At 46.2% G+C, this 12,305-nt stretch overlaps 1 protein-coding gene across 1 annotated transcript in view; it reads right to left on the bottom strand.

Moving 5' to 3' along the window:
* Positions 1 to 10,229, bottom strand: part of LOC121539580 (ephrin-B1) — a 96,296-nt gene extending 86,067 nt beyond the window's left edge. Inside the window, exon 1 of the mRNA XM_041848188.2 lies at positions 9,163 to 10,229. Coding sequence (XP_041704122.2) covers positions 9,163 to 9,281 — 119 coding nt within the window. The 5' untranslated portion in view covers positions 9,282 to 10,229. The remainder of the gene's footprint in view (positions 1 to 9,162) is intronic.
* Positions 10,230 to 12,305: the final 2,076 nt, after the last annotated feature.

Below are 12,305 nucleotides of genomic sequence, written 5' to 3'. Positions count from 1 at the left end.
CATTAAGTTCAGACTTGGGTCCAATACATGAGGAATTTGATATGAATGGCATCAGCAGACACAGGGACAGAGAATGTAGTCAAATCAAATCTAATCTAATTTTATTTGCCACATGCGCCGAATACAACAGGTGTAGACATTACAGTGAAATGCTTACTTACAAGCCCTTAACCAACAATGCAGTTTTTTAAAGAAAAATGTAAAATAAAAAAGTGTTAATTAAGAAAAATACAGAGTCAATGTGTGGGGGCACCGGCTAGTCGAGGTAATTGAGGTCATATGTACATGTGGGTAGAGTTAAAGTGACTATGCATAAATAGTAAACAGAGTAGCAGCAGCGTAAAAGAGGGGGTGGGGTGTGGGGGCAGTGCAAATAGTCTGGGTAGCCATGATTAGCTGTTCAGGAGTCTTATGGCTTGGGGGTAGAAGCTGTTGAGAAGCCAATTTTTAGGGCCTTCCTCTGACAACTCCTGGTATAGAGGTCCTGGATGGCAGGAAGCTTGACCCCAGTGATGTACTGGGCCATACGCGCTACCCTCTGTAGTGCCTTGCAGTCGGAGGCCGAGCAGTTGCCATACCAGGTGGTGAAGCAACCAGTCAGGATGCTCTCGATGGTGCAGCTGTAGAACTTTTTGAGTATCTGAGGACCCATGCCAAATCTTTTCAGTCTCCTGAGGGGGAATAGGTTTTGTCGTGCCCTCTTCATGACGGTCTTGGTGTGTTTGGACCATGATAGTTTGTTGGTGATGTGGACACCAATGAACTTGAAGCTCTCAACCTGTTCCACTACAGCCCTGTCGATGAGAATGGGGGCGTGCTCAGTCCTCTTTTTTTCCTGTAGTCCACAATCATCTCCTTTATCTTGATCACGTTGAGGGAGATGTTGTTATCCTGGCACCACACGGCCAGGTCTCTGACCTCCTCCCTATAGGCTGTCTCATCGTTGTCGGTGATCAGGCCTACCACTGTTGTGTCGTCGGCAAACTTAATGATGGTGTTGGAATCATGCCTGGCCATGCAGTCATGGGTGAACAGGGAGTACAGGAGGGGACTGAGCACGCACCCCTGAGGGGCCCCCGTGTTGAGGATCAGCGTGGCAGACGTGTTGTTACCTACCCTTACCACCTGGGGGCGGCCCGTCGGGAAGTCCAGGATCCAGTTGCAGAGGGAGGTGTTTAGTCCCAGGATCCTTAGCTTAGTGATGAGCTTTGAGGGCACTATGGTGTTGAACGCTGAGCTGTAGTCAATGAATAGCATTCTCACGTAGGTGTTCCTCTTGTCCAGGTGGGAAAGGGCAGTGTGGAGTGCAATAGAGATTGCATCATCTGTGGATCTGTTGGGGCGGTATGCAAATTGGAGTGGGTCTAGGGTTTCTGGGATAATGGTGTTGATGTGAGCCATGACCAGCCTTTCAAAGCACTTCATGGCTACAGACGTGAGTGCTACGGGTCGGCAGTCATTTAGGCAGGTTATCTTAGTGTCCTTGGGCACTGGACTATAGTGGTCTGCTTGAAACATGTTGGTATTACAGACTCAGTCAGGGACATGTTGAAAATGTCAGTGAAGACACTTGCCAGTTGGTCAGCACATGCTCGGAGTTCACGTCCTGGTAATCCGGCCTTGTGAATGTTGACCTGCTTAAAAGTCTTACTCACATCGGCTACGGAGAGCGTGATCACATAGTCATCCGGAACAGATGATGCTCTCATGCATGCTTCAGTGTTACTTGCCTCGAAGCGAGCATAGAAGTGATTTAGCTCGTCTGGTAGGCTTGTGTCACTGGGCAGTTCGCGGCTGTGCTTCCCTTTGTAGTCTGTAATAGTTTTCAAGCCCTGCCACATCCGACGAGCGTCAGAGCCAGTGTAGTACGATTCAACCTTAGTCCTGTATTGACTCTTTGCCTGTTTGATGGTTCGTCGGAGGGCATAGCGGGATTTCTTATAAGCTTCCGGGTTAGAGTCCCGCTCCTTGAAAGCGGCATCTCTACCCTTTAGCTCAGTGCGGATGTTGCCTGTAATCCATGGCTTCTGGTTGGGGTATGTACGTATGGTCACTGTGGGAACGACGTCATCGATGCACTTATTGATGAAGCCAGTGACTGATGTGGTGTACTCCTCAATGCTATCTGAAGAATCCCGGAACATGTTCCAGTCTGTGCTAGCAAAACAGTCCTGTAGCTTAGCATCTGCGTCATCTGACCACTTTTGTATTAACCAAGTCACTTGTGCTTCCTGCTTTAGTTTTTGCTTATAAGCAGGAATCATGAGGATAGAGATATGGTCAGATTTGCTAAATGGAGGGCGAGGGAGACTCTGTGTGTGGAGTAAAGGTGGTCTAGAGTTTATTTTCCTCTGGTCGCACATTTAACATGCTGATAGAAATTAGGTAGAACGGATTTAAGTTTCCACTCTAGTGATGTCATCAGACAGATCTAAAGTTTAAACAATGTGGTCTAGTAGAAGAGGACCAATGGAAACTCCCCTTTGTCCAGGTGCCTCTGATGACCACAGCACTACAGCAAGTGCAGCTTTCCCAGTTAGCCCAGAAACAGTCAGCCTTTAAAGCAGTAGGAGAGCACCAGTTCTTCTCCTAAAGTAGTCTCTCTCTCTCTCTCTCTCTCTCTCTCTCTCTCTCTCTCTCTCTCTCTCTCTCTCTCTCTCTCTCTCTCTCTCTCTCTCTCTCTCTCTCTCTCTCTCTCTCTCTCTCTCTCTCTCTCTCTCTCTCTCTCTCTCTCTCTCTCTCTCTCTCTCTCTCTCTCTCTCTCTCTCTCTCTCTCTCTCTCTCTCTCTCTCTCTCTCTCTCTCTCTCTCTCTCTCTCTCTCTCTCCTCTTTTCTCTCTCTCTCTCTCTCTCTCTCTCTCTCTCGTTGGTTCCACCAGGCTTCCCCTCCCCTCCTTCTAAGTTCTAATACGAGGGTATGAATTCTCCTGCAGGGTGTGAGATCTGTGTTATGTTCCAGCATGCAGGCCAGGGGCCAATCAATGAAGAGGTCCTCTCCTATTGAGCACGTATTGATTATGAAGCACAAGAGTGATATCATCCTGGAACAACAATCCATAACAGTACACCCTGAGGGGCTGGACACACACACGCGCACACACACACACACACGCACGCGCTGAGAACAATGGAGGAACCACCTCACCCACCCTGCCATGAGTTATGAGACAAAGGGACCCCGGCAGGTTTCGGGCCAATGTGTGTGTATGTGTGTGTGTGTGTGTGTGGGGGGGTAGAGGGCAGTACTAATTTATTAGCTGAGACAGCAGTGGTCTCTAAAGTGGGAACAGGAACTAAGATGTCGTAAATCTTGATAAGACACAAGATACTGTACCTCTAGATCACTCTCTCTCTCTCTCTCTCTCTCTCTCTCTCTCTGTCTTTCCTTCTATCTTTACCTATCTCTTTCCATGTCTCCCTCTCCCTCCTTCTCGCTCTCTCTCCCTCTCTCCCTCTCTCCCTGCCTTTACATACTGCTGACTGAGTCACTTCACAACAACAACACCTGCTGTATATCTGTATGGCTGTGGGACTGTATGGCTGTATGGCTGTGGGACTGTATAGCTGTGGGACTGTATGACTGTGGGGCTGTGGGGCTGTATGACTGTATGGGTGTGGGGCTGTATGGCTGTATGGCTGTGGGGCTATATGGCTGTATGGCTATATGGCTGTATGGCTGTGGGGCTATATGGCTGTATGGCTATATGGCTGTATGGCTGTGGGGCTATATGGCTGTATGGCTGTGGGACTGTATGGCTGTGGGGCTGTGTGGCTGTATGGCTGTGTGGCTGTGTGACTGTATGGCTGTATGGCTGTGTGACTGTATGGCTGTATGGCTGTGTGACTGTATGGCTGTGGTCTGTATGGCTGTGGGGCTGTGTGACTGTGGGTCTGTATGGCTGCATTCTCTCTGTGTATTTTCAGTGCTTCTATGCTGTACTGTATCTTTACTCTCAAGAGCTTGTATTTTAATGTATTATTATTACATACAATTATATAAAAAACTTGATTTTAATCTATTTGCAAACTAATATATCCAGGACATTTAGTATAACGGATGGAAGAGGGTTGTCCCACTCTCTCACCGGTCATTACATGTCATTCCACATATTATGACATCAGACACCATCAATCAATGAATGTCTGTTTGCCCATGCCTGACACATCCTCAATAATGTGTCTGTGTGTCTATCTGATGAGGCTCATCAGTCCACCACTGGCCCAGTCAGAGTCAATTAAAACCTGATGGGCCGTAGTCCCACAGTTGAACAGACCACACACACACACTCACACGACACAAACTGGCTGAATCAACGTTGTTTCAACATAATTTGTTAAAGTATTGTGACGTGGAATCTATGTGTAAAATACATTGGATTTGAAAAAAGTCATCAACTGTTGTTTTGAGGGTGAAATTTCAACCCCAGGTTGGGGTTTTCAACAAACCTTGTATATAATATGCTGAATTTGTACCTTTGAAATTACGTTAGATCTGGGAAGCACCTCCTACTGGAGAATTAATCAATCTACAGCTACCCTTTGGTCTCCCATCCAGGGTTTTAACCAAGCCCTGCTTAGTTTTGTCACTGACTATTACCAACGTGCTATCGTGAGAATGATTATTGAGAATTCTCCACTTAAAAATTCTATAGATTCACGGTTGCTTTTGAAGTCAATTAAATTAAATGTAACCATACTTTATGAATCATATATCATCAATGATGCTATTTAGGCCTAGATCACATTTGAGAAGTCATCAACAGCTATTTTTTCAATTCAACCCATGATCCAACAAAAAAATAGACCTTGGGTTTCAAGCTTTGGTTGATTTCAAATTGTTTCTACAAATTAATCATTAATATGTTGGATTCACATCTCCATCTCAACCAAACATCTAAGTTAAAGAGTAGGACTAAATGTAACTTTATTTAAAGTGCATTTTAAGTTTGATTTGATTTAATCATATTCTTTCACTTAGATTTTTGGTTGAGATGGAGACGTGAATCCAACATATTAATTATTAATTTGTAGACAAACTGGAATTAACAGGCAGGTCGTTCAAGATTTACTTTGAAATCCTGAGGACGTCGGGAAATGCCTTGACAACCGACCACTAGGGGCAACAGTGAGCGCTATTACCATCAAGTAGGCCTGGGTTTAGTTATAATGTTCTGAACGGGAGTGGCGGATGTGTGTAATCCCAAGACTCCAGATCCAAAGGTTGTGTGTTCAATCCCAGTGGTAAACAGTCATTATTTTATATTTTGTTTGAACCCTATCCCAAAACCTTAACCCTTACCTTAACCATTCGGAATGTATGCCTAAACTTAATGTTTTAGTTTGGAGTAACTTCTAAATGTTATGTTTGGAGAAACGGAACGATGCGGAGCAGGAGAAGCAACCCAGAGTGTGAAAAACACTTAGAAATTTGACGTTTGGAGAAATGTGGATAAAGTCAGAATCGGATGTATATATAAAGGATATTATTTAAAAGCACCAGCTCACAGTCACCTAATAAACACAACATAGGACACCCTAGTCCCTCCAAAGGGCTCTGGTCAAAAGTAGTGCACTATATAGGGAATATGGTACCATTTGGGACTCATACATATACTGAACAAAAATATAAATGCAACATGTAAAGTGTTGGTCCCCTGTTTCATGAGCTGAAATCAAAGATCCCAGAAATGGTCAATTTCTCTCAACTTGTTTACACAAATTTGTTTACATCCCTGTTAGTGAGCATTTCTCCTTTGCCAAGATAATCCATCCACCTGACAGGTGTGGCATATCAAGAAGCAGATTAAACAGCACGATCATTACACAGGTGCACCTTGTATTGGGGACAATAAAAGGCCAATGTGTGCAATGTCACACAACACAATGCCACAGATGTCTCAAGTAAAGGGAGCGTGCAATTGGCATGCTGACTGCAGGAATGTCCACCAGAGCTGTTGCCAGAGAATTGAATGTTCATTTCTCTACTATAAGCCACCTCCAATGTCGTTTTCGAGAATTTGGCAGTACGTCCAACCGGCCTCACAACCGAAGATCATGTGTAACCACGTCAGACCAGGACCTCCACATCCGGCTTCTTCACCTGTGGGATCATCTGAGACCAGCCACCCGGACAGCTGATGAAACTGAGGAATATTTATGTCTGTAATAAAGCCCTTTTGTGGGGAAAAAGCCATTCCGATTGGCTGGGCCTGGCTCCCCAGTAGCCTCCCAGGCCCACCCATGGCTGCGCCTCTGCCCAGTCATGTGAAATCCATAGATTAGGGCCTAATTTATTAATTTAAATTGACAGATTTCCTTATATGAACTGTAACTCAGTAAAATCAATGAAATTGTTGCATTTATATTTTTGTTCAGTATAGTTTCCTGCTGCGCGTCATCTTGGCATTGGTCAACCGAGCATTCAGCATGCTCTGTCCATTCTCCATATTTATTCTATTAGCTGTGATCTATGGAGGTCAGCGGAGAGAAGACGGGAGAGGAGAGGAGAGGAGAGGAGAGGAGAGGAGAGGAGAGGAGAGGAGAGGAGGATGTGAGGTGAGGAGAGGAGAGAAGAGGAGGAGAGGAGAGGATGTGAGGTGAGAAGTAGAAAAGAGATGAAAGGAACATTAGGAGTTTTGTTCGTCTGCCCCTGCCATTGGCATATGGACCCTAGAGGTCAGCCAGAGTAGAGGTCAGACAGTGACACTGACCCACTAACAAAGCCCAGACTTCACTGATCAGTTGACATTGGTGGTCACAAAAATGCACACTGTTGTGCTGGTGCATTGCCAATCACATTAAGTTAGGCCTAATTTATAATTCTGAATGTCATGAATCTGCAGCTAAATCATGATATTAACAATTAATACCTTTAATGCCTTTATCAAACGCTGCAGAAAATGATTTCCATAAACGGGTCATGTGATGTGGGTGTAGAGAGAGAGACTCAGTCTGTGAGTGATAAATGTTACCAGAACACATTCTTTTACTGCCAGTAGCCTCGAGACGGCTCTCTGAAACTATAATTAGGAAAGTGTGTGTGCTGGCAGCCCTAGCTTGCTCAGTGCGTGCACAGGCAAGGCTCTCTCTCTTGTTGGGACTCTGTTACAGCTTAAAGCAGGGGTCTTCAATTTTTTCTTGCCCAGGGACCCCCTCCCAGGCAAAACGGCAACCCAGTGACCCCCATCATAAGTTAGCATTTTTTTAAAAATTATTATTAATGTCTTGACATCATCAGGTGAATGAAATGGTGGATAGTTTTTCATTATTGTGACCTCCACACATTATAATTGGAAGAGGAAGTGTAAACTCTAACATAACCTATTAGCTAGAAAGGTAACTCCAAACACACTTTCGCTAAAAGCAGCTGTTTAGCTGGTTAAACAAAGGTTAGGGTTACTTGCTGCACTGGTAGCCTATTAGCAGGTGCTTTTTCAAAGCCTGTGTCAGATACTCCAGTGAGTGTAATGGGCTCAATTGTAGGAGTTGAGAAGTAAAGTTGACATCATTAGAAAGAAGATATTCTCCTCTTTTCTACTGAAGGTATGTAATTCTAAATTCGTTTACTATGTTGTTGCTAGCGATATTCATAAAAACATTGAAATAAAAATATATTTTTTTCCACTTTAAAATGATTCCCAAAAAAATAAATGGACCCCCTGCAGTACTCCTGGTGTCACGGTTCAGACAGACGACAAGAGGACCACAATTGCGTCACACCAGAAAGTTTATTTAAACTTAAGGGGAAAGGGATGTAGGGAGTGAGTGAAGGCTCCAGGGGTTATCCCGTCCGATGTGCTGGGTCTGTGCCTCCCCCAGTGGCAGCGATGCGTCCGATGACGCCGGTGGTTGGTGGTCCAGAAGTCCTGGGGGGGGGGAGGAAACACAGACACAACGGGGCGGAATGAAACCAGGCAGCAGTACAGTTCAAGGGAAATCCAAAATACGTAGTAGCAAGGCAGAAGGCTGGTCAGAGTTACCGGGATTGAAGAGTAGTCAGGAGTCGTAATGGCAGAAGCAGGTCTGGATCTCCTGAGGCAGAAGAGTATCCAAAAAACAGGCAGGTCCGGGGTCACAAAACCAGGGTGAGCCAGAAGCGCGAGCAAACAGGTTCCGGGTGTGAGCTTTGCAGACGATCTGACAAAGGAGAGCTGAAAGACAGGGCTATAAATACTGGGAGAGGTTAGTGGGTAATGCAGCGCAGCTGGCAGAGTAATTAGAGCCGAGCAGAGCAGGGACAGGTGGAGCTAGTTAGGCTGAGTAGAGTGGTGAGCAGAGTGGAAGAAAATTAAGGTGGTAACCCGGTGGAGTGAGAGGCTCATGACACCTGGTTGAATACCACTTGCTTAAAGCTATAATCCTTAGTTGTTACATCAACTTTTTTTGACTTATAAACAGGGATGCAATTCATGGATTTTGGGCACTCGCCAGCTGGGCTAGTAGACTGCAATTTTTACTAGCCCGGGTCCAAAATATGTGCCATGCAATATTTGAAACGACAAAATGTCACTAGCCAGGCTAGCAGGTTATCTTAATTTCCATCCCTGCTTAAAAATGAATGATAGCCTATATACCCATTGATTCTTAAAGAATATAACTTAGAAATGCCTGATAGTTTAGTTCAACTCTCGTACCCCATCAGAACCGAAACTATAGCCTAAGTTTGTTTTACTCCAATGTTTGTGAACAAAGTAAACATAAACAAACACTGTATAGAAAAAATTGTTATAACTATAATTTTCATATCATGGATGGTCAGTCCTTGCATCCATAGCTCTGTCTATGAATTTGAGAGTGGTTACATTTCTTACATTTCTCCCTCAGCTTTTTACCAAAACAGAGAAGAGCGCTTTGTTATTGTTTCGATTAAGGCTTCTAGCTTTAAGGAATGTGCCAGATACACAATGATATCCATAAAATATTGTTCTGACTTCTGATAGTATTTCTGACACGTAGACTAGGCCTATATTCACCTCCAATCTCAAGACACAACTTTGGGTAAGAAATGTTGCCTACACCCCAACGCGCATCATGGGTGCCAACTTCATGTGTCATCATCATTGGAAAAGAGTGAATTTGAAGACAGTTTTTAACGTCCTCTTCCCCACACACACAGCGAATTTGCCAAGCTTCACACTCTATTGAGTTTAAATATGACACTTACTTGGCATTCTGAGTGCTCCAGATAATAGTTTCCAGTGATTTGGCGTAAGATGGTAACGTCGACCTAAATACCACAAAAAAGATCCAGAGGTAACACTTCAAGCACGCGACCCCTGTCATTCTCACAACCGGGAGATAGAGCGAGCCGATGAGAGCGTCGGACCGGCGTTGCGAGGGGCAGGGGAGCAGCCGCTATCTATCGCTTTCTTCTGTGGCTCGTGTGTTTGTCAGTCGGGTGCATGTGAGGTCGATGTTAGATACATGTCCCTCTGTCCGGTTTGTCTTCAGTACCTCGTTTAAACCTCCGCTTTCCTTGGTCGAACCGTCCGCAAAGCGCGCGTCAACAGCGGTTGGCTCTAAATTCCGGTTCTGAGAGGTTCAGGGCGGGAGAAAGCCAATGTGATCCCGTTGACCTGTAGCTGAGAAACGGGGGAATTCTTTCTTCTCGTCTTTGTCCCTTATGTCACACCGATTCGGTTCCTCGTTAAATCAGGTAGCCTATACCGAGGTCTCTTCGCAGGCTAGGCTATTATTGCGGTCAGAAGGGTAGCCTAACGGCCGAAGTCTTTGTCAGATGAATAGGATCTCCCAGCAACGCTCTCTCTACCCGTCGCTGTATTTCGTAGAATAGATGACAACACGCATCCATCAGTTAGAAGTCCATCAGCAGCACTCCCGACAGAAGACACTTTATCCGTCTCTTCCCCAGAGCAGGGAAACTGCGGTGAGTTAATGTAGTAAATATTTCATTTCCTCTCATCCGCTGCGCTCCCTTCTCCTTGTCTTTATTCGTCCTAGAACATTTGAGAGGTCCGATTGAGCTGGAGCCTGTATGCCTGCACGCACTGCCCGGATGCCCACCATGCAGCAGTTGGCCGGGCAGTAGCTATGTCCTCTTTGCCCCCGAGTCTAGAGTTACTTATTGTGCAGTAGGCTAGTAGACAAGGGACGCACAGTTAGAAGAGGTCTAGTCTACCAAGGGTCAGGACTTGCTTTCTCTTCCTCTGTCTCTCTCGTTCACTGCGTGGAGACCGACGTCCCCCGGTTTGCGCCTCTCCTCGAGCTAAACAGCTGTACCGTAACCTGACGCCCGGGCGCGCAGAGGACAGCCCACCATATCAGCCGCCGCAACCAATCAGATAGCTCGGTCCGAACTCCGGCAGCGGTGTGTGTGTTTCTCCAGTCCATTGCTCTGAAACCCATTTAAAACTTTCCCCCCTTAATAATTATACTGTACGTGTGAACATCTCAAAAGGAAACATGTAGGCTAATGCAATGGCCCACCCATTAGAAATCACATAGTGAAAAATGTGTACAATTACAACAATTTTTTTAATCTTTAGGCTATTTCAAGCATGTTTTATTCAAAAGGAGTGGTGTGAATTGATTCCCTGAATCTCAGTCTAGGCATCACAATGTCAGACAATGAACTTCATGGGAACCTATTATGTCAATACAGAACAGGGCAGGGTTTCCCAACTGGCGGCCCACACGCCGAATTTGGCCAACATGTGATTTCATTTGACCCGCCCCCCAATTTTTCGGAGAAAAATAAATCTGTTCCAAAGTATTCCCACGCATAATAGAGAGATATACACAACAATGCCAAAAGTATGTGGACAATCCTTCAAATTAGTGGATTCGGTAATTTCAGCCACACCCATTGCTGACAGGTGTATAAAATCGAGCACACAGCCATGCAATCTCCATACACAAACATTAGCCATGCAATCTCCATAGACAAACATTGGCAAGAGCTCAGTGACTTTCAACGTGGCACCGTCATAGGATGCCACCTTTCCAACAAGCCAGTTCATCAAATTCCTGCCCTGCTAGAGCTGCCCCGGTCAACTGTAAGTGCTGTTATTGTGAAGTGGAAATGTTTAGGAGTAACAACGGCTCAGCTGCAAAGTGGTTGGCCACACAAGCTCACAGAACGGGACCGCTGAGTACTGAACCTTGTAGCGCGTAAAAATCGTCTGTGCGTGGTTGGAACACTCACTACAGAGTTCAAACTGCCTCTGGAAGCAACGTCAGCACAAGAACTGTCCATCGTGAACTTCATGAAATGGGTTTCCAGGGCCGAGCAGCCGCACACAAGCCGAAGATCACCATGTGCAATGCCAAGCGTTGGCTGGAGTGGTGTAAAGCTCGCCGCCATTGGACTCTGAAGCAGTGGAAACGCGTTCTCTGGAGTGATGAATCACACTTCATTGTTCAGCATGACAATGCCCTCGTGCACAAAGCGAGGTCCATAAAGAAATGGTTTATCGAGATCGATTTGGAAGAACTTAACTTGCCTGCACAGAGCCCTGACCTCCACCCCATCGAACACGTTTGGGATGAATTGGAACGCCGACTGCGAGCCAGGCCTAATCACCCAACATTAATGCTCTTGTGGCTGAATGGAAGCAAGTCCCTTCAGCAATATTCCAACATCTAGTGGAAAGCCTTCCCAGAAGAGTGGAGGCAGTTATAGCAGCAAAGGGGGGGGACCAACTCCATATAAATGCCCATGATTTTGGAATGAGATGTTTGACGAGCAGGTGTCCATATACTTTTGGTCATATAGATCCTCCTCTCCACCCTCTCCGAGTTGGGCATCTCCGGCGCTGCTCACTCTTGGATTGCATCCTACCTGACAGGTCGCTCCTACCAGGTGGCGTGGCGAGAATCTGTCTCCGCACCATGTGCTCTCACCACTGGTGTCCCCCAGGGCTCAGTTCTAGGCCCTCTCCTATTCTCTCTATACACCAAGTCACTTGGCTCTGTCATATCCTCACATGACCTCTCCTATCATTGCTACGCAGACGACACACAATTCATTTTCTCCTTTCCCCCTTCTGATAACCAGGTGGCGAATCGCATCTCTGCATGTCTGGCAGACATATCAGTGTGGATGTCGGATCACCACCTCAAGCTGAACCTCGGCAAGACGGAGCTGCTCTTCCTCCCGGGGAAGGACTGCCGGCCTGTTCCTGTTCCTCGCACCAAGCCAGTGGTGCGCGTCGCCAGCCCGGCCCGGCCTGTTCCTGCCCCTCGCACCAAGCCAGTGGTGCGCGTCGCCAGCCCGGCCCGGCCTGTTCCTGCCCCTCGCATCAAGCCAGTGGTGCGCGTCGCCAGCCCGGCCTGTTCCTGCCCCTC

Source organism: Coregonus clupeaformis, chromosome 35, assembly GCF_020615455.1.
Source record: "Coregonus clupeaformis isolate EN_2021a chromosome 35, ASM2061545v1, whole genome shotgun sequence".
Lineage (NCBI taxonomy): Eukaryota > Metazoa > Chordata > Actinopteri > Salmoniformes > Salmonidae > Coregonus > Coregonus clupeaformis.
This window is presented reverse-complemented; position numbering and strand designations above follow the sequence as displayed.